Here is a 26,954-nt window from a genome sequence, read left to right as displayed (position 1 = left end):
ACCACTGCTGCCACCTCTCAGACAATAGGTGCTCGATAAGTGACTGTGGCATTGATTCCCTCTTCTCTGCTTTTTTCCTTTCTTGTCTCTTCTAAGATCTCCTGTGGTCTCTCCTGGACTTCTCAGTTTTCAGGAGAAAAGGCTGGCCCAGGCTTTTACAAACACTGCTGGCCAATCAGCCTTCTCCTCCCCTTCTGGTGAGGGAAGAATCAATCACATTCTGTTAGGCGCAATTTTTAGCTCTTCTTGGCTATTTTCATTGTTGCTGGGGAGCTTGAGAGTTTCTGCCTTTCGGGCTATTCTAGATATATAAATATGCCAGAAATTGGTTTCCAAAGGTTTTACTAGTCTTTATTCCTTGATCTAAAAAGATAATGGATTTATCAGGAGTTAATATTCTAACTTAAAAGGTACAAATGTATGCTTATCTCAATGACCTTCTTTATAATTAAACAGAAAATTTTAGACATAGGGAACTAAAGACCAATTGTAATATGAACTGAGAAAGAGCAACAATGTTATTTTTAAGAAAACTATTCTTCTCTGTGGCCTTGGGCAAGCCACTTAACCCCATTTGCCTTGCACAAACCTAAAAAAAACAAACCCTATTCTTCCAGCAAAAGTTTATTGTTAAACTAGAAATATTTAATTTTTTCACAAATTAAAAAAAATGTCACAAAGGCATCCAAAACATAGTCCTTGAATGATCTTCCCTTTGTGACTTAGCAATCTATAAAAAGAAATTATCAAAATGATTTGTTACTGGTTAAAAAAGAGTTGATCTAGAAGCGCATGAACATACAGTGTTTGATTAACCATAAGATCCCTAAAACTCACTAACAAAACCTGCGAGGATAACTAGAAAGTAAAAGGAATTATGTATAGATCAAAGCTCCTATCACAGATTAAGTTAAGCTTGAAATGGATATGTTTCTTAAATATAAAAGGTAACACAATGAATAAATAGAAAGGCAAGTAAAGAAATCTTTTCAACTATGTTGAGGAAAAAAGTTTATAACCAATAAGAGCAAATTAAAAAAAGATAAAAATGGGCATGCAGAATGGCAGAAGTCCGGGGTTGCAGGAGAAGATGGCGGTCTCCACAGATACTTGTTTTAGGGAATATTATAAATTGTGAGCAGAAATGGCATATGTGAGAAATTTTCAAAAGCAGCATGGATTTTTATTCATTTGTATTTTCTCTCTAAGTAAAGATGTTTATAGGGAGTTAAAGTTCCAAATAATTTTCGCTTGTTAGAAGAACTTGAAGAAGGCCAAAAAGGAGTAGGTGATGGTACAGTTAGCTGGGGACTTGAAGATGATGAAGATATGACACTTACAAGGTGGACAGGCATGATTATTGGGCCACCAAGGACAAACTATGAAAACAAAATATATACAGCCTGAAAGTAGAGTGTGGACCTAAATACCCAGAAGCACCTCCAACAGTTAGATTTGTAACAAAAATTAATATGAATGGGATAAATAATTCCAATGGAATGGTGGATGCATGGGAGCATACCAGTGTTAGCAAAATGGCAAAATTCTTATAGCATTTAAGTTGTACTTCAAGAGCTACGACGTCTAATGATGTCCAAACAAAACATGAAGCTTCCACAGCCTCCAGAAGGACAAACATATAGAAATTAATTTTAACAAATCTCAAACTTATCTAAACCAACAACCTTCTACTCACGTTAATGTCTTGATTAAATCTCACAATGCAAAACCCACACATTAAAAGAATTTCAGTTGGTATACATGACCTGAACATTTGTAAGAATATATTTAATATATGTATACCCATTATGTTTTCAGGCACAATGGGAAGAAAAATGCAGCACAATTTTTTCCCCCCTCTTATCAAGGCACTATCATTTAAGCATAAACCTGGAATACTCCAAATGGAATTCAGGTTTTACAAGATGAAAGCATAACAAAAAGTGTCAGATTGCTGTGGAGTAATGTGTGTTTCAGAAATCTGATTTCTCAAGAAGGAAAATTATAAAAGGCATGCTTGATCCATCTTGCTTAGTGAAAGAGCTGCAATTTAAATTGTTTAAAGTAGTAGGTACAATAAATACTGTTGCTAATTTTGTTTAATTTTTGAAGAGGTGTGGGTACCGACTACTAGTAGTAACAAAGAGTATGTTCAGGATTGTTTTGATACCTGTATTTATAAAAAGGGGGGAGGGATTTAGGGAGGGAGATGGATTTCTGTTTTAAAGCAGCTCCTGTGTGTTACATGTAACAGACATGGTAAATATTTGTTTACAGTCTTTGTTCTGATAAACCATGAATTTAAGTTTAAGTGAAAAAAACCCCCAAAGGAAATAGGTGTATGCATATGTGATTCTGAGATTAAAGTTAGTCTTAAAATGTAAATAAAATGTGGAAAGTATCCTCAAAAAAAAAAAGATAAAAATGGACAGTTTTGATCACATAAAATTAAAGTTTCTGTAACAAAGCAAATCACTGTAGTTCAAATTATAAGGAAAACAGTTAACTGAGAAAGAATATTTTGTAGTAACTCTTGCTGATAAAGGTCTGATATTGAAGATATATAAAGAAATGATTCAAATATATGAGAAGGGGGAAGCTAGATGGCACAGTGATAGAGCACTGAGGCTAAGACACCTGATATTTACTAAGTTGTGTGACCCTGGGCGAGTTACTTAACCCCTATGCCTCACCCCCCCCCCAAAAAAAAGGGAGAAAAAAAAATATGAGAACAGCAGTCATTATTGCAAGACAAGTGAACAAGGATATAAACAGGTAATTTTCAAAGGAAGGAATCCAAGCTATTAAAAGATATAAAAAAATGTCACAAACAACAGAGAAACAAAAATTGAAACAACCCTAAAACAAACACTGCTTATCAGATTGGAAAAATTAGCAAAAAGGAAATGAAAGGAGGTGCGGAAAAACATGCAGATTGAAGCACTTTTGGTGAGCTGTGAAATTAGTTCAGATAGAAAAATTTGAACCTAGACCCAAAAAAGTCATTCATTGGTACACATACCTTTTAACCCATTAATACTCTTAGGCCTATACCCCAAAGAGATCAATGAAAAAAGAAAAAAACTCTTATTTGGAAAAATATTAATAGTAGGAAATTTCTTGTTATAGCAAAGAATTCAAGATAAAAAGGTTTATCAATTGAAGAATGGCTGAAGAAGTTATGGTGTATAAAATGGGAGTATTACTGTGCTAAAATAAAATGACAAAAGGGATATTTTCAAAGAAAACTAGGATGACTTGTTTGTAAGAACTGATAGAGTGAAGAGAGTAGAACCCTCCACCCCACAAAAAATGTATGTAAAAATATCAATGTTGAAAAGATAAACAACTGTGAAGGATTTAAGAAATATGATCAATGAACACAATGATCTATAATTCAAAAAAAAAAAAAGACACAAAGTGAAAAATTAGGACCATATATTTGGCTTTAGTCAAGATGGGGATTTATTTTTGTTTTGCTTTGTTTTTTGTGGGGCAATGGGGTTAAGTAACTTGTCCAGGGTCACATATCTAGTATCAAGTGTCTGAGGCCACATTTGAACGCAGGTCCTCTAACACCGAGGTAGATGTTTTATTCACTGTGCCACCTAGCTGCCCAAGGGATTTATTTTTTTACAAGGGTTATTGCCTTGCCTTGCCACCTCTTTCCCACACTGATCAGGGAGCAAATCTATAGGAGGAATCCCTACAATATTAACCAAAAAAAAAAAAAAAAAATATTTTACAGTAAATGCAAGATGTATGCATAGCTTGACCTGTTTCTTATATAATTCTTTCTATTCTACTTTGTATATAAAATGTTAATTTTATTTGGTGTTTAAGTTCACTAAAGAAAAGGGGCAAGTTTTTAAATAAAAAAAAAGTTTTTATAATAAACAATTTTTTAAGGTTTTTTTCAAGGCAAATGGGGTTAAGTGACTTGCCTAAGGCCACAGAGCTAAGTAATTCAAATCCTGTCTGAGGCAGGATTTGAACTCAGGTACTCCTGACTCCAGGGCCGGTATTCTATCCACTAAGCCACCTAGCCACCCCATAACAATTCTTGCTTTACACTTTTTAACTTGTTTGTTATAGATAACTATTATTAGAAGAATTCACTTACCCAGGACAAAGAAATGATGTTAGTAGTACATTTGTTTTCCATTTCTCACCACCAAATGCTATAAAAGGAAAAAAAAAAGTCTTTTAAAAACGGAAATACAACATACAAGTCTTCTAATGCTATATTTATTATTAAGCAAAGTACTAAAGTCTTACAAACAAAGAAAATCCTTAATAAAAAACATTTTGCTTCCCTACTGATGGAGGGCTCAAAGTGGGAATAGCGTAAAGGTTCTACCTTGGGGCTTCGTTATTCTTTATTTATTTTTATTTCAGTATCATATACAGTCTAAAATCAAGAGTGCAAGGGGAATGATTGATGAGGTGCATGTGTGAGAGTGACACCAAGTAAAACTCTGTTTTTGTCTTAAAAAAAAAAAACAAAACTAAAACTAAAACTAGTTCTGTTCTGGATAAGGATTTGCCATGTCATTACCAGAAGATTTTGTCAGGTTGTCTAAGAATCTATCATAAGAAAATTGAATATGAAATGTATAAAGTTGGAAAAGATCACAAGAATTGAAAACTGTCTATCTCATAGAACAAACATGGAAAAATGCTGTTGCCTTTGCTCTTCCCTAGTACATGTAAATGAATCAGAATCATTTCTATAACATCTCAAAATAAATTGATCCCATTTTAACAGCTTTAATTACAAGTTTTATCTGACATCATGCCTCTTTCTGTCTCTACCTATTATTTCATTATTTAAACATTACATCACCAGAATACTTTAAGATAGTAATAATGTTGCCTATGTTTCATCAGGTACTTTTAAATTATAGATGATTTAAGGAAAGATTTGGTTTGGAGAAAGGATCTGTGTGACCAGATCAGTATTGCACCAGTATAATGTAGGAAATGGCATGTCTTCATTATATAGAAAATTATGTTGTGATGGAATTGTATCTACAGTATATTATTTTAGTAATGCTAATCTTAGCCAAGATCAATTCTACAGCACATGTTGTTTCCTTTTATCTTGAAATATTCATCTCTATGATTTGAATAAATCATTGTGATGGGACTAACTGCAGGAGACATACAATATTGTAAGCAATTTATAATATACACTTTGTGATTTAATTACATTATAGATTTTAATTTCTCTATATAAATCAAAAAGTAAGTTTTTTTTAAAAAACCTAACACTTAAATAATTTGTTAAGAGGAATATGAAAGCCCAAATGAAGCCTACTTAATAATACTAATAAAGCCTGCACAGAAAAATAATAAAGTAGTTAATCAAAATGGTCCCTGATACTTCCATATATTCATAATTTATCATTTGTTAAAAGAAAGTCTGTATGCTTAGTGGTAATTGAATTTAACCTTTTTTTCCCAAATACAAAATACCTATCTTAAGAAAATCATAATCTGGGCTAAGAAGACAGAACACAGGTGTTGATGAAAACCATTTCAATTCCTCTACCTAGAGACCCAAAAATCTTTATCTATCTATATATCTCTATCTCTGTCTATATATTGGGTATCCCAAAAGTCTTAGTGCTTAAGTTCTTACGCTTAAAAACTTTTGGGACTTACTGTATTTAACTTTTCATGCTGGAGAAAATTTTAACCCTTACCTTCTATTATTCTCTGAAAGAGAATATAACCAGATGTGTGTATACATATATAATTACATTATAAAGTATTATATATATATATAGCATATTATATATTTTACATAACATATTAATTATATGATATATACATAATACATAATAATATATTAATATAACATATTTATAAATATATACATATATAGGTATATATATATATATAAAGACCTTTAATTTTCTCATGCAGGTGGGTATATTCCCTTTCAAATCTGTACATATTACTTTGGCAATGATCACTGTTTTATTTTTTTTTAAAAAAAGGCAATATAGATTTTTAAATACTGGGCTTCCTGGGAAATATACTGCTTGGAGAGATTTCATTTTTTAACAAAGAAAAAGTTAAAAGATTAATTAAGCAATTTAAACTTAACATATTAAGCATTACTGCCAACAGAGGATCATTCAGAAATAAAGCCAAAGCAATCCTGCAATTATAATGTATATCAATGAAAAGAGAGCTTGGTTATTACATTATTATCAATTTATTAATATACAACTTTTAAAGAACAAAGTTGCATGCCAAAATATTTCCACAATATATTTAAAGCAAATTGAATAAATCTATAAAAAATATTATGAAAAGTCTGGACTAATGAACTTATACATTGGTTTATTTAAAACAGAGTTTACTTACATTTATAGAACCTGGCAGCAACATAACCTGCTGGAGTTCCAAGCAGCACCCATAGGACCACAGCACAAGTCATGAGAGCTCCTCTGTTAGCCGGTGACAAAAATCCCAGACAAGCAAAAACTAAAGATAAAAAAAAAATTAATTTTTAAGTTTTTGAGTTTTACAATTCTTCTCCCTTCTTCCCTTCCCTCCCCCCAATAGAAGGTAATCTAATATAGGCTATACATTTGCATCCCCCCCAATTAATTTGTTAAATAATTATGAATATCTGAATTACTGACTGCTTTGGCTATTAAGATAAAACTATCAATGCATTTATACAAAAAAGGCAAAGAATGAGAGGAGCTGACAAAGTATATACTATGACAAGGCGTTGTGTTTAATCTTAGCATTGTTTAAATGATGTTCAATGTGACAAGAGGGCTGTTAAATGATTCCTTGTCATAAAAAAACCACACTTGATTATGTCCTGTATAAAGGGTAGTTAAAGTGAAGCTTAATGATGATCACTATTAGTTTTATCAGTGCCAAAATTAAAAGTATTATTTCCTTTAAAAGAACTAAAATGTTATAGTATAGAGATATAGGAGATCAATCTAACTAATAATTAATCAAGGAAAAAACACCACTTTCATAGTAAAACAAAAATGCTGAAAAGGAGTATTACCTTAATAATAACGATGGCTAGCAAATGTATAGCTCTTTTAAGGTTTATACCTTATTTTACATATATTGAAGCATTTTAACAAATACAATAATGAATTCAAGTCCAGTCTACTCCTTAAACTGTGCTTACCACTATGGCAATAATGATTATTCAAAATTCTTTCAAGACTCAAATCAAGTACCCCCTTCAACATGAAGCCTTTCCTGATTCCCCAATTGCTAGTCTTTGCCCCCCTGCCCCCTCCACCTAGCTTGGATTTATTTCTTTACTCTGAATACACATATGTATTTACAGGATGTCTTTCATGATAAGACAGGAGTTGCTTGAAAACGGCAACAGGTTTCTTGTCTCTGCTTCCCCTGAAGCTAGCAGACATTTAATGAATCCAAGAGAAGCTATTAGCAGATTTGGGATCTTGGTAATGCCTGACACAAAACAGTAACTAAGCATCGCCTACTTGATGAACTAAATATTTGTCAGAAAATATTAAACCAAGACATTCCCTAGTGTTACATCAGTTTTGCCCCAAACTACTGTCTAAAAGAGAAGGGGCTTCCTCATATGGGAGTCAAAGAGTTGGTTAGAAGAAAATAATTAAAAAGATGGATAACAGATTCCAAACTCTCTAAACCTTTTTTTTTTAATTTATTCTTTTGCTCTTTGGTCACATTTTCTAAAATGATAAAGACTTTCTCTAATATCTGCCCTTAATGAGGAAGGGAAAGGAAAGTAATAAAATTTAAAGTAAAAAAAAAAAATAAAATTTCAGAACAGGAAAAATTTCTCTTTGACATTCTACCACCTCCATTTCTTCACCACAACCCTTCCAGAACCCTGCAAGACCTCTGTACCCACTATAATAGGTGATACACAAAATATAATCCTGAGAGCAGAATCAGAAATGCCTGAGTTCAAATTCTGCCTAAAGATACTTTCTAGCGGTATGACCATAAGCAAGTCACTTAATTCCTATTTGTTTTAGTTTCCTTAACTATAAAATGGGGATAATAATAGCAATCCCAAGGTTGATAAAGTACTTAGCACAGTACCTAGCACATAGTAGGCCCTATTATAAATACCAGGTATTACAATCATGATTTCACTAAGCACTACAGAGAATAAGAGTGAGCACTTTAAGATAAACTAGTTCAACCCTTTTCATTTTATTGATTTAAGATTATAGATGGAGAATTCAAAGGGGCCATAAGGGCCTTGTTGGCCAAATACCCTAATTTACAGAAGAGAAAAAAGGCCAGAAAGATTAACTGAAAAAAAATTATACAATTAAAAGCAGACCTAGGGTCTAAATTCATTTTTAATGACTCTAAATCCAGTACCCTTGGGTATTAAACTTAGGGATGCAGAAAGGGAGCTTTAGGTCACCTAGTCCAATTCTATCATTTAGCAAGCTGTTTTTCATGAAAATATTCAGTAAAACATTTCTCGTTTTCTTCTTTTACTTAACACTTACAAAGAGTCACAAAAGTCATAATTAAAATCTGTGTCCCTGATCCCAGAAAGACTGACAACAGCATTCCTTTTCTTGGAGGACGGAATATATCGCCATGAACCAATTTCCAGCCAAATTCTTCCTGAGCATCTTCCTAAGAAGCAAAAACAGTTAAGTGTCAAACTTGCAAAAAAGGATCACTCAATTCAGTGTCTAAATAATATGAATTAAGAAAAAAATAATTAACAGCATTAGTTTTTATAAATTCGGAAGCAACAAAATTTCATTTGGAGATAAACACTGAGATTTAATGTTGATTTTTTTCATAGTCACAATAAATGTGGTTATAGAAGGAAAAAAAAAAGACCTCCAAATCAATAATAATTAGAATAATTACAAACTCAAACTCATGAGATTCTATTTCTTTTTTTTTTAAGGTTTTTGCAAGGCAAATGAGGTTAAGTGGCTTGCCCAAGGCCCCACAGCTGGCAATTATCAAGTGCCTGAGACTGGATTTGAACCAAGGCCAGTGCTCTATCCACTGCGCCACCTAGCCCATTACTAGGGTCTAAATTTTGAAGAGATCAAAGAAGAAAGGGTTTTTCATTAATGTAGATATTAGCAGATGCCTTGAAAAGATAATCTTCAAATATTAATAATTGGGGGCAAATGAATACAACTCTGAGGTTCCACTTCACATTTACCAAATTGGCATAGATACCCCCCCCCAAAAAAAGGTGTGTGTGTGTGTGTGTGTGTGTGTGTGTGTGTGTGTGTGTGTGTGTATGTGTGTGTGTGTGTGTGAATTACAAAGGGCTATCAAAAAAAAAATCAGGCACAATTATTGCATTGCTGAGAACTGGTCCAGCAATTTTGAAAAACAATATCTAAACAGTTTACTTAAGCTATGTGTACATTTTGAGTTGGGCCATCACTAGGCCTATAACCCCAAAATGATTAAATAAAGAAGAAAACATCTATGTAAAAAAAAAAAATAGCTGCTCTTTCCATAGTGGCGAATAACTTAAAAATACGGGGCATACCCATCAAGAGGAGAATAGTTGAACAAATTATGTCATATGAATGCAAGGGATTATTATTATGATCTAAAGAAATGATCAAAGAGATAAGTTACACAAAAAATTGGTCAGCTAATTATATAAACTGATAGGGAGTTCATACAAGTGAGCAAAACCATAACAATTTATATAGTAACAACATTATAAATGAAAACTTTGAAATACTTAAGAATTCTAATCAATCTAGAATGGAGAAGACCAATAATGAAGCATCGTACCTACCTCCCAAAACAGAGGAGATAGACTCAAGGTGTAGACAGACATACAGTTTTATACTGTAAGGTCAATGAAAACATGATTTTGCAATTTGTTAAAAAAAAAAGTTTATTTTTTTCATTTTTTAAAATAATGGAGTGGAAAATAAAATTTTTGTTAACTAAATAACAAAAAAAGAAACCTACAAGTTATAATTAAGACTAAAGCAGGAAAAATGAACTTGATAACCAAGGTGGTAAAAGTGGTTTCATAATGAAAAACCAAAGACTGCCAAAATCTCATGACTGCAATGTCAATTGTACAAAATAAGCATTGCAATAAGACATACTGCCTAGTAAAATATTTAAGAACATGCATGAAGTTGGAAGCTGTGGTGGAGCAGTGTATAGGACAGAAGGTTTTGGGGTCAGGAAAACTTGAGTTGAAATTCAGCTTTAGGGGCGGCTAGATGGTGCAGTGGATAAAGCACCAGCCCTGGAGTCAGGAGTACCTGGGTTCAAATCCGGTCTCAGACACTTAATAATTACCTTAGCTGTGTGGCCTTGGGCAAGCCACTTAACCCCATTTGCCTTGCAAAAACTGAAAAAAAAATTTCAGCTTTAAACATTTACTAGGATTGTGGTTCTGGGCAAGTGATTTAACCTGTCTACTTCAGTTTCCTCATCTATAAAAAGAGGCTAATAATAGTACCCACTTCCCAAGGTTGTTAAAAGGATCAAATGAGATAACATTTACAAAGCTTTTTCCAAGTCTCAAAGTGCTGCATAAATGGCAGCTAGCTTGTACTGCAAGATTTATTGTATATCAATAAATTTATTTTACTTTTTCTCCCAATTAAACAACAACAAAAAAAAGAGTTACATATTTTGCTAATCCTATTTATCCTAATAGGATTATCTATTTATCCCAGTCATTTATTTAAACAAATTTTATTTCTTTTGTGGTTCAGTTTTGATTAAAAAGTAAAAATATATAGAAGTAAATAAAATATATTATTTTTCAAATCTTGTGACTTCTAAGAAACAAAAGTACTGGAGAGAGAGCAGTATTAGACTGCCTACAAAACTGATTATCCACAGAGCCACTGTGTTGACTTCATTGTTATATGCCTATGAAATCTGAACCCAAGCACTACACCAAGAAAACCGAAGCACTTTCATTTGAATTGCCTAGGAAGATCTGAAGATTATATGACAAGACAAAGTATTAAAACACTGAGGTCCTATCTTTAATTTAACTGTCAAGCATTCAAACTCCACTGCTGAGAGAGCGGTTCAGATGGGGCTGGCCAAGTAACCCAAATGCCAAGTTATCTTTATCTAAAAGGCTAATTTACAGAAGTCACAAGGGCAAGCACAGTATAAAGATACTTTGAAGTTTCTCTGAAGAACTTTAGAATCAATGGGAGATAAAATAAGTAAAAGCAAAACAATTAAAATTTCAATCTATAAACAACTTGCTTTGAAATTAATTCTATCAGTTACGGGGGGGACGAGACAATTTGTATGTAAGTATAATCTGTACTGTAAAACACATATTAATTTTCAGTGAAGATAAATGAAAAAGTATGAGACATACTTTTGAGTGCACCAAAAGAAAAGCAACATATAAATGTATAAACTTAAAATTAAAACTGTGTTCCTTTTCACTCTGGGTCTATAAATAGGCAAATTGATGACATAAGGATTAAAAAAACAGTAAGGCTACGACTGCTCCTAATAGTTATTTTTTGCCCCTAATAAGCTAATGTAACAAGGTCAATACAGAACCTATTCTTTTTTTTAAATGCTCTATAAGATTCTGTGGATTTTGAAATGCCAGACATCACTACAGAAATATAATTGGATATTTATTTGAAAATTCAAAACAATACAAAGTATAAATTCCTGAGTACAACTAAAAGATTTTTGTTAAATTATCAAGTTTATAAAGAAATTGAAAATAGGCTAAATAGTCAAATTTATGAAAATTGAGACTAGGCAAAAATAGGCTTCATTTTTCAATAAAGTAAAAAATGGAAAACATCAATCAAAACTATATAGATAATGGTATATAATGTTTTTACTCACAGTTGAATCCATCTGATTATATCTTGCAATGTCTTTATGAAGCGTTCTTAACATAATCATAGCTACCATTCCAGATAAGAAGAGAACAATCACCAGGGAATTCATTATGCTACAAGAAGAAAAAGTACTTTAATTATCAATCTACAAATTGGATACTCTTCATAATGGTGATAGGTTCTATATAAGGAGGCAATTGTGTGTTGAGGATGCACTTTAAACCCAGGTCTTCTTGGTTTTGAGGCCAATGCTTTATTCATCACATCTGCTGTTTACAAATGAAGTGTTCTTAAATCTATTTTGGGGTCATAGACCCCTTTAGTTTGATGAAGCCTAGAAACCCCTTCTCAGAATGTTTTTAAATGCATAAAATAAACTATATGGGATTTCAAAGGAAACAAATTATATTGAAATTTAATTATCAAAATATTTTTAAAATCAAATCATAGGGTCCCCATATAATACCTGAAATTGGACACAAGGCTAAAAATCCCAGTGAGAAAGTGAGGTAACAAAAATGGGAAGGAGAGGTGACTATCTGTAATCAGGGAAACTTTTTGAAGATGAGAAACAAATACTGATAGAGGAATAAATTAACAAATAGGAGAGGAAAAGAAAAGCATTATAAAAGTACAGCTATTTTTTGTCCTTCATTCTCGAAAGGGGCCATGACATTGGGGAGGTAATGCCATAGCATGTAAGTGAATTGGATTTAAGTGACAGAAGGCTCTCTCTGCAAAATCACCAGCCTCACTCTCCTCCAGAGCCATCTGGGTTTCCTGACAAGATATAGATCAAAACTACTGGAGATGGCCCTGGATACAGTGGAATACTTTTACCTTTTTAAGCTAAAGTCTTTAGTAAATCTTAGTCTGACTGAGGTAAGGCCTATTCAGAGATTAAAGATTCTTTTACCTAGTTAAGAAATAAAAAAGTCAATCTGGGAAGGGAAAAAACCTCAGGGTTTCTAGCCAAAACAGAAACAATTGTTATTAACATTCACTCTGAGCAATGAGAGTCCAAACAATGAAAAAGTAGGGCTTGGCCTGGAACCCACAGTTGGCCAATCAAAGAGAACCTGAGTGACTTGAGTTAGAGGCCCAGTTCTTAAGAAAGAAGTCTAACAAGTAAATTCCAAAAGATTCATAAGGTTTCAGCAATCAAAATCTACATTCCTTTGGGTGCATTAGGCAAGGGCATGATACCCTATGTGGACAGGGGAAATGGGAAGGAGAAAGAAAGAAAAGATGAGGGAAATAATAGGATTAGGGAACGATATATACAGAGATTGAAATAAGCAGGAGAGAATAAAATAGCTCTGCTCTCTCACCTAAACCACTGAATGTGGGTATGAGGCATGGATTCCAAAATATAGTCCCATCTGGAAGCCCATCTAATCTCTTTGTCTTCCTAAGGGGAAAAATAAAATATAAATAGCTGAAAGCTAAAGTACATTAAGAAAAACCACAAAAAAAAAATTGAAGGAGGATGTGAAGCACATATAATGACAAGTCATCACATATTATAGTGAGAAAAATGCTAGACTAGGTTATCAGGAGACCTGGGTTCAAATTCTTATCTAAGACATTTTTAGTTACATGGGCAAAGGTAGGTCACTTAACTTCTCAATCTCAATTTCTTCATCTGTAAAGCAAATGGGTTTGCTGTTACTTGCAGAATATAATTCTTCTGATTCAAAGAAAAGTGAGTTAATACAGTTTAAAAATGTATTATCTTGCAGCCAATGTGGGAACAAGCCTTTCTGTCCTTAGCTATCTAGGCTGGTCCAGATAAACTTAGCCTGTAATTAACTTTTCTAAACTGAGGGGAAGGACCTTCTATAATTAATATTGCTTTGGCAGCATTTTCAAGGCCCTGGAGATAACTGAATGACACAATGAAGTATTAGAGTAGGACTTTTGTGGGGAAATAATCAAGACATAAGATATGTACACTGAAATGAAATAATGACATTTCAGAGCTGGAAATGAGTTTAGTCCTCTCAGGGAGGAAGGAGACAAGCACTTATTGAGCAACTGGCATTCCTTTTTTTTTAATTAATTAGTTTTTATTTTTGTACAATTTTTTTTATAATTGCTAAAATATTCTTGTTTAAGAGTAAACATAATACCCCCTCCCCCCAAAGAATATAGACCCTCATGAAAAATAAAGTAAAGGAAAGAAAAAAAAATGTGCTTCAGTCTGTTCCAACACCACCAGCTCAGTCTTGGGTCGATCACATTCTTTATGGTAAGTCCATCACAAAAGCGACTCCCACATTTTTCCACTGTTGCAGTTGCTGATTTCAACTCCCACCATTCATACCTTCCCACTACCATATACTATATTTTCTCTTTCACTCTGTCCCTTTTCTAAAATGTGCTGTAGGGTAGCTGAGCGGCGTAGCAGACTGATCACCGGCCTTCGGGCCAAGAGGCCCTGAGCCCACATACCACACCCAAGGCCCAGCAACCACCCAGCCCCGTGGTCCCGGACAGGCCACCTAATCCCAGCCCCTTACAAGAAGTAAAAAGAAAATGGAGCACCTGGAATTCTTACAGTGCCTCACTTGAGTTGACAACAACCCTGCTGAGGAAGTCTAGACAGACAAGACTTAAGTGACTGGTTTAAAGTGTCACCGTTAAGTTTCAGAGCTACCTCTGTTTCACAAAATGTTCAGATTTGGCAAAGATCACAAATGCAGCTTAGAAACAGAATAAAAATTAGAACCCAGGTCTTCTACTCTCCCATTCTTGCACCTTCCTATATAAATGCTATATTTCAATGTTAACAAACAACATAGAAAAGATGGTGAACAAAATTACTGATAATAATTCCTAGGATAAAAAGTTTCTTTTGAATGTTTTTTTTAAATAAATGAAAAGTAATATGGAAAGTCATATAATTAATTTTGCATATTTTCCAGTTAGATGAAATATGTGTCTATTAACCTTCATGAAACCTAAAAAGAATGATCATTCCTTTCTATAGCAAAAGATAATGCTATAAATCACACTAAAATGCTTTACAATCAGGATGCTATATAATCTATATCTATCAAACTGAATTTTCTAATTAGAAGAACTTACATTATGCAAGTTAGAAAATTTTCATTGGGTTTTATATATATGCCCTCAGGTTTAAATGAACATTCATTTCCTACCACCTCTTGAACAAACTAATAAAACTTTCAGTATACAGGGTATTCATAAGTTAAAATTATTTGACATTTTGAGAAAAATTTATTAATTCTTAATAGTTTTGTTATTTTAGAATAATTTTAAATAATGTAAATTCAAAGAAAAATTTTATACTATAATAAAGAATACTCACAGAAAAACTAACTGAATAAGTATAGGCAATTTTGATTTCACCAGAAGCCTTATTGCTTATATCCATTGGGGGTCCAGAACAGTCACCTTTCTCTGCATGTTTGAAGCTGTGGGAAGAAATACATATTTAGGCAAAATGTTGTAAAAAAAAGGAAATTTTAAAGAATGTAAACCACGAAATTAAAAGACAAACTTTTAGATATGAATACATCTGAATGGCATCAAAAAATTTAAAGAAATCTTGAAATTCCCTTTTCCTAAAATTAACTAATTTCTTATCATGACATTTCTATATGGCTTAATTTTGGAGACTGCAGTTAGCATAGCATGTAAAGAAAATATTTTATATTTGTATTTTAGCTAAGAATTTCATAAGTGATAGATGAATGCCTTCCCATGCAACACCAAGAAATGATGATGTTTGTCCTTTGTTATCGAAGGAAAGTGATGCCATGAATTGCACTTTAGTGAGGTGGTGCTGTGCTAAGTCACCAGCCTCACTTTCTCCTTCTCCTCCGGAACCATCTAGATCCAGTGGCCAGATATGAATCAGGATGACTGTATTTAGTCCTGGATATGAGGCATTTGGGTTAAGTGACTTGCTCGAGGTTACATAGTAAGTGTTCAGTGTCTGGGGCTGGATTCGAACTCCCATCCTGCTGGCTCCAAGACCAGTGCTCTATCCACTGTACTACCTAGCAAAACCCAGAAATATTCTTTAAAAGTATCTTAAAAAACTAGGAATGTGAACACTAGAGTCTTAGAAATGAAGACTACCCATAATAATGGATAAAGTTATCAACACTCTAAATTAAGTTTTTCCTGAATAGATAAAGTTATCAAAAGTCTCTAATTCAAAATAGCAACTGAAAAAAACACTCAAAGCTTTCTGAAGTGGAAAAACAAAATAACAACAAAATAACAAAGAGCTACTACCCTTCTTTTCTGGCTCTATAATTTGCTATAAAATCTAAAAAAAAATTTATAAGATTTGTCAGAAACTCAAAACATAATGTGAACCAAGATAAAGAGACTTTCAAGCCCAAGTCATAAAAAGCTAAATTATCATACCAATAAAAAAAGAAGCATCTTTTGTTTTTTTTTGGCAAGGCAAATGGGGTTAAACAAGGCCACACAGCTAGGTAATTATTAAGTGTATGAGACAGGATTTGAACCCAGGTACTCCCAACTCCAGGGCCAGTGCTTTATCTACTGCACCACCTAGCCACCCCCAAAAAGAAGCATGTTTTAATCCATAATTAATTTTATCTATTTCAGCTAATTATGTGATTACCTTTTTGGTTCAAGTTTAGCAGCCACTAATCTTGCTCCTGTGGCCCCACTTTCAACAATATGATAAAATATTTTTATGTCAACATGGTTGAAGATGTAAAATGTATCCTTTTCATGGAAATCTGACTGTGGGATAGAATTTAAAAGTTAAAGGAAAGAAGAGAAGGGCTGGAATAACATTAAAAAAAAATAGATCACAGTAAGATTATCAGTCAATATTAAAAGCAAGATTCCTCCAACATTTGACAAGAATATCTAGGTTCTAAGTTTTCTCAATTAAATTTAAAGGAGAGGTATTTATACGTCTTATTTTATGTGTCAAATATTAATAAAAACCTGAATATGTGGATTTTCAAAAACTGTAAAAAATGTCTAAATATTCACTCAGAATGACATTAGCATAATGACTTTTTTAGATCAGGTTTTTTTTTTTTTGCTAGGCAATGGGGTTATGTGGCTTGCCCAAGGCCACACAGCTAGGCAATTATTAAGTGTCTGAGGACACATTTGAACTCAGGTCCTCCTGACTCCAGGGCCAGTGCTCTATCCCCGCGCCACCTAGCCACCCCAACATAATGATTTTTAAAAAAGAAATGATTAACTTATATACAGTTAAATACATATGCTCTGAGGAAGTTTATCACTTGATCCATAAAAGACTAGCTATTCAATATTCTTAATTAAGAAGGCCATCAATATGTTATATGTTAATGTTATATTACTATTATATTACATATTATTTCATTATATATTGCATATATTATAATACAATACTATACTAATATATTAACATATTAATGTTTCAAAATCAAACTCATGCTAATGTCTACAACTATGTCCATCAATACTAATTTAATTAAATTAAAATTTATTACAATTTTAAACCTACCATCTATGCTGAAAAACATTCAACATAAGGAAACAATTATCTTTTCCAGTCCAACCTTTTGTAATCACAAAATTCACATTCCAAAAAAAAAAAAAGAGACAAAGAAACAGAAAAATTCTTAGAAAAATCCAAGAGTCCAAACAATGATGAAATCCTTGAGACTAAATTAAATTGAAGGTCTTTTGGTACTTACATATCCAAATCTCCTTGGACAGGATTTACAGTCTGGTTACTGTACATTTTAAATCTAAAGTTAAATAATACTTAAATAACCTGGTCAGTTCTAAATTAATTCTAAAGTAAAATTCTAAATTCACTTAATCACACAAAAATCTGAGCTGAAAGGCTAATTTTTTACTTAGAAAAATGTACTTCAACATATTAATGAACTTACATTAATAACACAAGCATCCTTTGCACGGCCTTTATCTGTAATATAACAGCCAATTGGAAATCCAGGATTACAGAACCTCTGTCCATCTTCAACATCATAGCACCATGTTACAGGCATGTTATCCACAATCCTACACAGATACACATACATATTAAAACAAAATTCCAAAGAAAGTCACCACTAGCTACCTCAAAGAACTATTTACTGAAAACATTTATTTCATAAAGATTATCTCACCAAAACTGGTTTTTCAAATATCTATAAATGATCAAATTTGGAAATGACACTAAACTAAAAGGGCTAATTAAGGACTGAAAAAATTCTCAATTTTTTAACAGGTTAGAATTGGCCACATTTAATAAGATGAAATATAATATGAATAAATAAAGGTAAAATCCTACAACTACAACCACAAAAGAAATCAAATGCACAATGACAGGATAGCCAAAGCTTGACCAAGTCAATCATATACTTGATAAGAATCTGGGAGTCACAGTTAACAACAAAATGAACAATATCATGGCAATCAAGAAGATGAATGCAGCCAACTTGAATTATTTCTCCTAGAACAAGAGAAGTATTAGTGCTACTTATTTTTGACCTGATTAGGTTTGATTAAACCAAAGTGGAAAAAAAAAGCTCACATTTAGTTTTGGGTGTCATATATAAGAAAAAATGATGCTAAAAAATGAATCACATCCACAGGGTAATCAAGGTGGTATAATAACTAAAGATCATGTCATATATTGAGAAGTTGAAAGATAGATAGCCTTCAGTCAGTGAGTAGGCATTTATTGAAGGGGTAGTTAGGTGGCTCAGTGGACAGAGTACTGGCCTTGGAAGCAGGAGGATAGGTGCTTGAATCTGGTCTCAGACACTTGACATTTACTAGCTGTGTGACATTGGGCAAGTCACTTAAACCTGATTGCCTGATATCCAGGGCCATCTCTAGTTGCCCTTATTCTTATCTGGCCACTGGACTCAGATGGCTCTGGAGGAGAAAGTGAGACTTCTGGCTTAGCACAGTACCCCCCTCACTCAAATCCAATTCAAGAGCTTGTCATGGCATCACCTCCCTGATGTAATCGTCTTCAAGAATGAAGGACAAGGCTTTAATGGGGGAATGGCTTAAGAAACTGTGGTATATATATGTCATAGAACACCACTGTTCTATTAGAAACAGGAGGGATGGGAACTCAGGGAAGCCTGAAAGGATTTGCATGAACTGATGCTGAGCGAGATGAGCCAGAACCAGAACATTGTACACCCTAACAGCAACATGGGGGCGATGATCAAACTTAAGGGACTTGCTTATTCCATCAGTGCAACAATCAGGCTCAATTTGGGGCTATCTGTGATGGAGAAGACCATCTGTATCTAGAGAAAGAATTGTGGAGTTTGAACAAAGATCAAAGACTATTATCTTTTATTTAGGGGAAAAACCCCATTATCTTTTTTGTTTTTTTAGGTTTTTGCAGGGTAATGGGGTTAAGTGGTTTGCCCAAGGACACATGGCTAGGTAACTATTAAATGTCTGAGACCAGATTTGAACCCAGGTACTCCTGACTCCAAGGCTGGTGCTTTATCTACTGCTCCACCTAGCCACCCCTCCATTACCTTATTATGTAATTTTTCTATCTCTTATACTTTATTTTTCTTCCTTAAGGATATAATTTCTCTTTCATCACATTCAACTTAAATCAGTGTATACCATGGAAATAACGGAAACTAACAGACTGCCTTCTGTCGGGGTGGGGGTGGGAGAAGCAAGATTAGGGGGAAAATGGTAAAACTCAAAATAATTAAAATCATTCTTTAAAAAAAAAGGACAAGGGTAGCTAAGCGGTGCTGTGGATAGAGCAGTGGCCCTGGAGTCAGGAGGAGCTGAGTTCAAATCCAACCACAGACACTAATTACCTGGTTGTATGGCCTTGGGCAAGTCACTTAACCCCATTGCCTTATGAAAAAAAAGAATGAAGAACAAATATCATCCTCAGGTACTCAATAAATGTTGTTCATTTTCATTTTGGACAGTCTAATCCAACTCTCAGATGACATTTCAGTAGATATTGATTTAACAACTACTTTGTGCATGGCACTATGGTAAGGACTGTGGATACCAACACACAAAAAAAAGCCTCTCTGTATTCTCTAGGAAGAGCTGCCCAAAGTGAAAATGAACAGTCTGAAGCAAGTGGGTTTCCTACTGCTAGAAGTCTTTAAATGGAAAACTGATGAATACTTGTCAAGTACTGTAGAAGATTCAGATAAGACAGAATTGGAATGTTAGGTCCCTTACAATTCTAAGATATTATAATTTCTAATGAATGGATTCTAAGAATCCAAATCTGAATTAAACCAGATGATATTTAGTATCATGTCCAATTACCACAATTTTACTAATTCATTATATGGATAATAAAATGGTTTAGTTTATATCCTTCTTTAACATGTACTCATACTACAAAATGCAATATGATTGCAAAACATCTGTAATATAGCTGATGATCTACCAATATACTAAGTATTCAGGATCGTCTGAAACTTATTTTCCTCTAACAAAATATCCAGTCCTTGAGGAAGAAAAAAAAAACTTTTTGTCACTCAAATAATTCAATAATAGAAACTGCTGTTGAAGAAGGGAATTAACAACAGGGTATGAAACCTGAGGTCAGGGTCAAGAAAGTACAAATTACAGGATTATAATATTGTGTGTTTCTAAGCAATAGTTCTTGGAAGAAGCATTGCTTTGAACTAGAGAATCAAATCTCATAAAGACCTTTAAAACTCCTGAGGTTGTCAGTACTACTGCAGAGATACAAATCCTATTTAAAGAATTAACTAAGGGGAGAAAAGTGACTTAAAAAGAGTTCTATGGCAATGGAAAAACAGAACCTAAATCTTAGCAGTTTCCTATATTCAAAGGACACTGTGGTGTTGGCAAGAAGTTAAAAAAAATAGTTACTAAAAATGTTAGCTATATTATCACATTAATTCATTCCAGGGCATGTTTTATTTATTAATTAATGTATGCTTCCAGTGGTGAAAATACATATCTATACTCAACCCAAGGTATATATTAATGAACTAATAAAACATATCTCATCACATTTAAATGCTATATAATGATGCAAATTCTACCAAATTTCAGAATCAGTTGCTTACTATTACAAACAGCAGGCTGACAGTCCAAACTATAAAGTATCTAGAAGCACATGTCAAAGTTATATAAATTAAGAAGCTCAAAACTTTCTAGAATAGTTCCTGAGAGGCCAAAAAAATGGTTATTAATAACTTTAATATTTTTAATAGGGAATGAAGTATAATCATAGCAGATTTTTTTCTTTAACACTTGGCAATCAGTACTGCTACTACATTTATACCAGTTATATACTATTGTAACAGATACAACATACTGAAAAAATTAAGATGCTGTATATATGAAATGTGAATCATCAGCAGGCAATTATTATTTTTTATTTTAAAGACATATCTTAAGTTTATTATCTAAGCTAATAGAAATTCATTTTGAAATGAAGTCTTAACACAGCAGCCTTCTTCAGCTAATCCTTTGATAAGTAGGATTAAAGGAATTCAAATTGCCAAAGTTAAACCCACTTGAAAAATTTCAGTTTAAGAAAAAAATAACTATATTTTCAACTATTCAAAAAGTACATTAGTATCACCTTTATTATTCACATAATATTTAACTGGTATGAAAATTTTATATAATAAATAATATAATTATATTTTTAAAAAGCATTTTTTATTATCTAATGAGAATCTCTTTTTTTGTAAATAACGGGAAAAACCAAGAGTTGGAATGGATTAGCTATCAGTTGAGGAATGGCTGAAAAAATAACTGGCATATGAAGAAAAGAAATATTACTGTGTTCTAAGAAAAATAAAAAAAAAGATGGCTTCAGAGAAACCTCAGAAGACTTGCGTGAACTGATGCAGAGTGAAGTTAGCAGATTAGGAGAATAATTTACACAATGATCACAATAATAAAAAACAACTTTGACAGACTTCAGGGCTATGGTCAATACAGTGTTGCCCCATCATTTGGTAAGACTAATGATAAAGTATGTCTTCAACTCTCAGAAGAGAGATGATGGATTAGATATGCAGGGGAACACCAACACTAAGATAAGATCAATATGCCACTTTGGTTTGTTTCACTTTACTTCTTTGATACAAAGGAAGATTTCTGGGGTATTGGGGTTGGGGTATTAGAGTGTAAGTGAGTAGTGAAAGAAATGCCCATTCCCAAAAGAGAATAAGACAATGCAAAAAATACAGACATAAACAAAAAACTAATAAACACAAATATGAAAATTTTGTTACCATCTTAGTGTGATATATACTTCATTTAAAAAAAAGGTCTTCTTTGAGTAATGAAATCTGTTGATAATTAAACTCATAAAAAATTTTAAATAGTTATATTTACTCCCTGATCTACTGGAGTTATTAATAATCTGTTGTAAAAAGATAATTTAGTGCAAAGGGAGAATAATTCTAAATTTATGCTAACATCTTACAATATATTTACATCTTACAATATATTAACATCTTACAATATATTTTTAAAATTTTTTCTTACTCCAGAAGAAAAAGAATATCCATTCGTATCTCTGTTAACTCATTCAACTACTCTGAAGTTACAGTTCAAACTAGGCAGAATAGTTTCCACTCTCACAGCCTAAATAAAAAATTGACAAATTTATGTAACATGAATCTGTGTTTTTTAAATATGTTATAAAGAACTTTGGAGAATGAACTTTTTGTCTCCAAAATAAACACAATATATATATACATATATATATATATATATAAATAAATATATTTACATATATACATATATGAAAATTAAATTTCTGATTCTCAGATTACACCTTTAGCTAGGGCTAGCCATGAAAACCTTAGTAGGCAAATTCAAACTTCTCAGGCAACAATAAAAATGACAAATTTCTAATTACCATTTTTCTCAATCTTTTTTTTGGCAAGGTAATGGGGTTAAGTGACTTGCCCAAGGTCACACAGCTAGGTACTTATTAAGTGTCTGAGGCCGGATTTGAATTCAGGTCCTCCTGACTCCAGGGCCAGTGCTCTCTCCACTGCACCACCCGAGTGCCCTCTAACTACCATTTTTCTAAGTAATCTTCAAGAATGACTCATTTTAAGCAGTTATCTATCTATCAGGCTTATTAATAATCTTAATAACTTTCAAAGATACTAAACTTTAATGGTTTTGAATTTTTAAAATTCTTTGTGATATTATGGTGATTTTCTAATCTTATAAACTTCTTGGCAAATAAATTCAACACACAGCCATTAAATGTTGACTATGCACAACGTATTTATTCAGTTCTGAAGATAGGAACGGAGCTATAAAGTTAAAATATCATGTTCCCTGTTCCTCCTTCCTCCCTTAAGAAACTCAAATTCTACTTAAGGGATTATGACAAATATACACTACAAAATGTTAAGGATCTATAATTTCACTGGTGGGATTCTTCTTTTATCTATGCAAACTATAACCCCAATATTACTTGGGAACATAAGTGTCAAGCTAAAAGGGCCTGACCCCCTTCATTTTATAGATGAGAAAATTGAGGCTAAGGTGAGTTATGACTTTGAAAGTTATACAGGTAGCAGCATCAGAGGTAGGATTTGAACTCAGGTTCTCTGATTCCAGGACCAGTGCTTTTCTAATTACCCCATTCCATTACCCTTTTGTAATTGATCTTTAAGAGATGCTTATAAGCATCTCTTGTAGTTCATTGGTTCTCAAATCACCAGCTCATTTCCAAATCAAAATAAAATCTGTCAGAACTTTTGCTTTGTTAGAATAGCCTTCAAGAACCTAAAGGAATCTCTATAACACAATAAAGTAGGAGGGAGCAAACTTCAAATGACTGCAGAAACAAATTAACAAAAAAGATGCCATAAATGAGAATTACTTGGGATCCGATCAGGTCACTCTTCTGCTCAAAAATTTTCAGTGGTCCCGATTCCTTACTGAGAAAAGTTAAAAATCCTTTTCCTAGCATTCAAAGTCTTTCATGATATGGTGGTACTCTACCTCTACAGCCATCTATCCTTTTTTTGACAGAAGAATTAAGGGAGGAAATCTGTAACATGGTTATTGCCCTTCTCTGGTGTGGGAACTATTTTTTTCTCTTCCATGGAAAGAGGAAAGTAGGGAGGATGTTTCTGCTACCAAAAGAAAGATCCGATCTAGGAACTTGGGGATCCCTGACAGAAAGAAGAGAAAACAGGCTTAGGGGTAGACTTTGTTAGTTTTACTTACTGATTAGACACTGGACTAAAAAGGAAATTTAGAATCCCATGTAGTTTAGTCCCTTATAGAAAATAATCTCAGACTTGCTGGGAAAATCAAAAGGGATTCAGATAACAAAGGTTCTAATACACTTAACTTTACCCATAGAGAGGCAAGACAAAATGAGAGGTAAGAGAATTAAAGAAGGCCTCCTAAAGTGTGTATCTGGAGGACTAGGTTGAAGGAAGAATGACTTTTCAACTCAAAAATTCCATACTCTAGGTGCACACAAAGGTAAAAAAAACCCCAAAAACAATACCCCCAAAACAAACAAACAAACAAACCTCTGGAATAAAAATAAGAATGTCAGGTACTGAAACAGCTTCTATGGCTTAGTTCTTCTGTCAAAAAAAGGATAGAATGGACAATAAGGGACATTAAGAATTTGTGAAAATTCAGTTTTAGGATTAATTCCAACTTCTCTAGCATTGAAAGTTCTTTACAACCTGGCTCCAACTCATTTTTTGAGACATTTTATGCTTGGAATGAATGCCCTTCTCATCTGTCTCTTAGAAAAGCTAGCTCTGGGGTGGCTGGGTGGCACAGTGGATAGAGCACCGGCCCTGGAGCCAGGAGTACCTGAGTTCAAATCCAGCTTAAGACACTTAATAATTACCTAGCTGTGTGGCCTTGGGCAAGTCACTTAACCCCATCTGCCTTAAAAAAAAAAAGCTAGTTTCTTTCAAAGTTCAACTCAAATGTCACCTCAATTTTAGAGTAAGCTACCTCCCCTTCTATGCCAAATTACCCTATAATTATTTTGTATACACTTATATGTACACATACTGCTTCACTGACAGAATATAACTTTCTGTCTCCATATCATCAGTGCTTGGCAACACATTGATAACTTAATGTAGCTTAATAATAGATAATCGATTCATTAATGGACACATTGGCTAGCCTTAGATCAGAAGATCCTGGCCTCTGATGATTGTGACCAAAGACAAGTCACTGAAGCTTGAAACTATATTCCTGAATATAGACTGGCACTAGAAACCCTAATATCAATGATGCCACACAGGTCCAGGAAACTGGATCCCCTAAAAAATCTGATTTTGTCTAGTATATATCAGAGCCGAGACGTAAATGATGGGAGAATCCTAAGGAGAGTGGGCAACAGTTAGCAAAAAGACTATAAACAGAAAATGCAAACTGATTTGATATTTATAATTTGGAATTATAGGACTTTGGAAAGTATATGGTGTAATCAAAAGGACAATGAAAGATATTAATTCTTGCTACTACAGAAGAGGAACCAGGAATATGTACCAATTGTAGGTAATTGCAATACAAAGTGATTAAGTTCCAGGTTAGCATTACTGGAATGAATGAAGAGAAAGGAGGACAGGCAGGATATAGCAATAAGACCGGACAGAAGCAATGAGAAAGAAGAATTACATATTTACTTTAAGTTTAGAATTCCAGGGGCAATGGAAATATAGTAATGTTGCTGATAACAAAAAATTCAGAAAGATGGCCAAGTTCAGAAAGTTTAGCCAAGAAATAAAGTAAGCTAACATTTAGACATATTTTTTTGAAGTGTGGTTGTGACACCAAAAAGATTTCTTGAAAATTGTATGAAACTCAATTATTAGAGGCAGAGATTTGGGTGTATTCTTGTCATAATTGAAATAATGGGGTATAGTAAGAAAAGCAGCAGAACTATAGGTTTGAAAAGGTCAAGGCACTTACATAAAATAAGAATGAAGAACAAGAAGACTAGAAAAGAGCAGTCCAAGAGACAGGAAGAAAAGCAAAATATTGGATAGATAACAGCTGAAGTTAGGTAGAGTAGTTAGGTAGAAGTAAACAGAGTTAAAGGCAATGAATATGATGAAAAGAAGCACCAAAAAGGATCATCATAAATATATGACAAACTCAACAGAAAACTAAATTTCTGCTACAAGAATGGGAAAGGATTACATCAAACTATCACTATAACTTAACCACTGTGATTCTAATCACTTTAGCTATTTGTTTGTCTAATTTGTAAGTTTATGTATACACTACACAAATGTGTAAAGATAAATTCCTTTCCAAGAAAAATTCAAAAGAATAAATTACGTAAACAATAGTCTTAAGATCCTTGGAATATCTCAGTTCTTGATTATTATGACTATATTTTATCTATAAAGATTTCCTAGACTATCAGGTCGAGACTTAATTTTTACTTATCAACATACATATTAAACTATCAAGAGCCCTGATGATTCCTTAGGGCATGAAAATGACTGTGGGCTCCCAAAGGCAATGCCATCCAAAAGTAATCTCTGGCAGGTCAAGCTATAAAGGTCTAGAGTACAAAACCAGTGATGAACAAAAGGACAAGCTTAGCTGAATTTGGAATGACTCACTATGAGGTTTGGCAAAGGTTAATTAATTCTTCCAATCATAGTAAGTTTCAAAGAAAAAAGGTTATGATCAAGATACCTATACTAATGATCGCTTAAATATACAACTGCATAGACTCACCCAGGGCTGTCTAACCTTACTTCTAAAAGTTTGTACTGAAACAATAGGCAATATATTTTGATTTGCCGTTTTCATGATTCAGTTTCGTTTACTAAAGCATAAATGCATGAATGAGAATGGTCTGGGATTACAATAAGGGATTACATGTCATGGTAACAAAAAAAGAATAAAAAAACTAAAAGGTTTTTTTTAACAGCTATTGTATTAAACATTCCTTAAGTCTGAATTTACTATTTTATATGCTGCTAAATATTACTAATTACTGATAAATGTTACTAATTAAAAATTTCAAGTCATTAAAAACTTATTTTTAAAGACTCATTCACCTATAAAGTTAAATTTAACATCAGGCCAACAATATATCATCTTGAA

The 26,954-nt window shown here is 33.1% G+C and overlaps 1 protein-coding gene and 1 pseudogene across 1 annotated transcript in view; one reads left to right on the top strand and one right to left on the bottom strand.

Annotated features, from left to right (window-relative positions):
- Positions 1 to 26,954, bottom strand: part of TM9SF2 (transmembrane 9 superfamily member 2) — a 70,133-nt gene that overhangs the window by 14,250 nt on the left and 28,929 nt on the right. The window contains exons 5-12 of the mRNA XM_074191964.1: positions 17,765 to 17,894; positions 16,483 to 16,607; positions 15,190 to 15,295; positions 13,187 to 13,266; positions 11,860 to 11,968; positions 8,517 to 8,649; positions 6,379 to 6,498; positions 4,124 to 4,181 (exon numbers count right to left, since the gene is read on the bottom strand). Coding sequence (XP_074048065.1) covers positions 4,124 to 4,181; positions 6,379 to 6,498; positions 8,517 to 8,649; positions 11,860 to 11,968; positions 13,187 to 13,266; positions 15,190 to 15,295; positions 16,483 to 16,607; positions 17,765 to 17,894 — 861 coding nt within the window. The remainder of the gene's footprint in view (positions 1 to 4,123; positions 4,182 to 6,378; positions 6,499 to 8,516; positions 8,650 to 11,859; positions 11,969 to 13,186; positions 13,267 to 15,189; positions 15,296 to 16,482; positions 16,608 to 17,764; positions 17,895 to 26,954) is intronic.
- On the top strand, positions 1,077 to 1,650 carry LOC141491236 (ubiquitin-conjugating enzyme E2 variant 2 pseudogene; annotated as a pseudogene).

This window comes from Macrotis lagotis, chromosome 6 (genome assembly GCF_037893015.1).
Source record: "Macrotis lagotis isolate mMagLag1 chromosome 6, bilby.v1.9.chrom.fasta, whole genome shotgun sequence".
Taxonomy (NCBI): domain Eukaryota; kingdom Metazoa; phylum Chordata; class Mammalia; order Peramelemorphia; family Peramelidae; genus Macrotis; species Macrotis lagotis.
The sequence above is the reverse complement of the archived record's forward strand: the minus strand, read 5'-3'. Positions and strand labels throughout refer to the sequence as shown.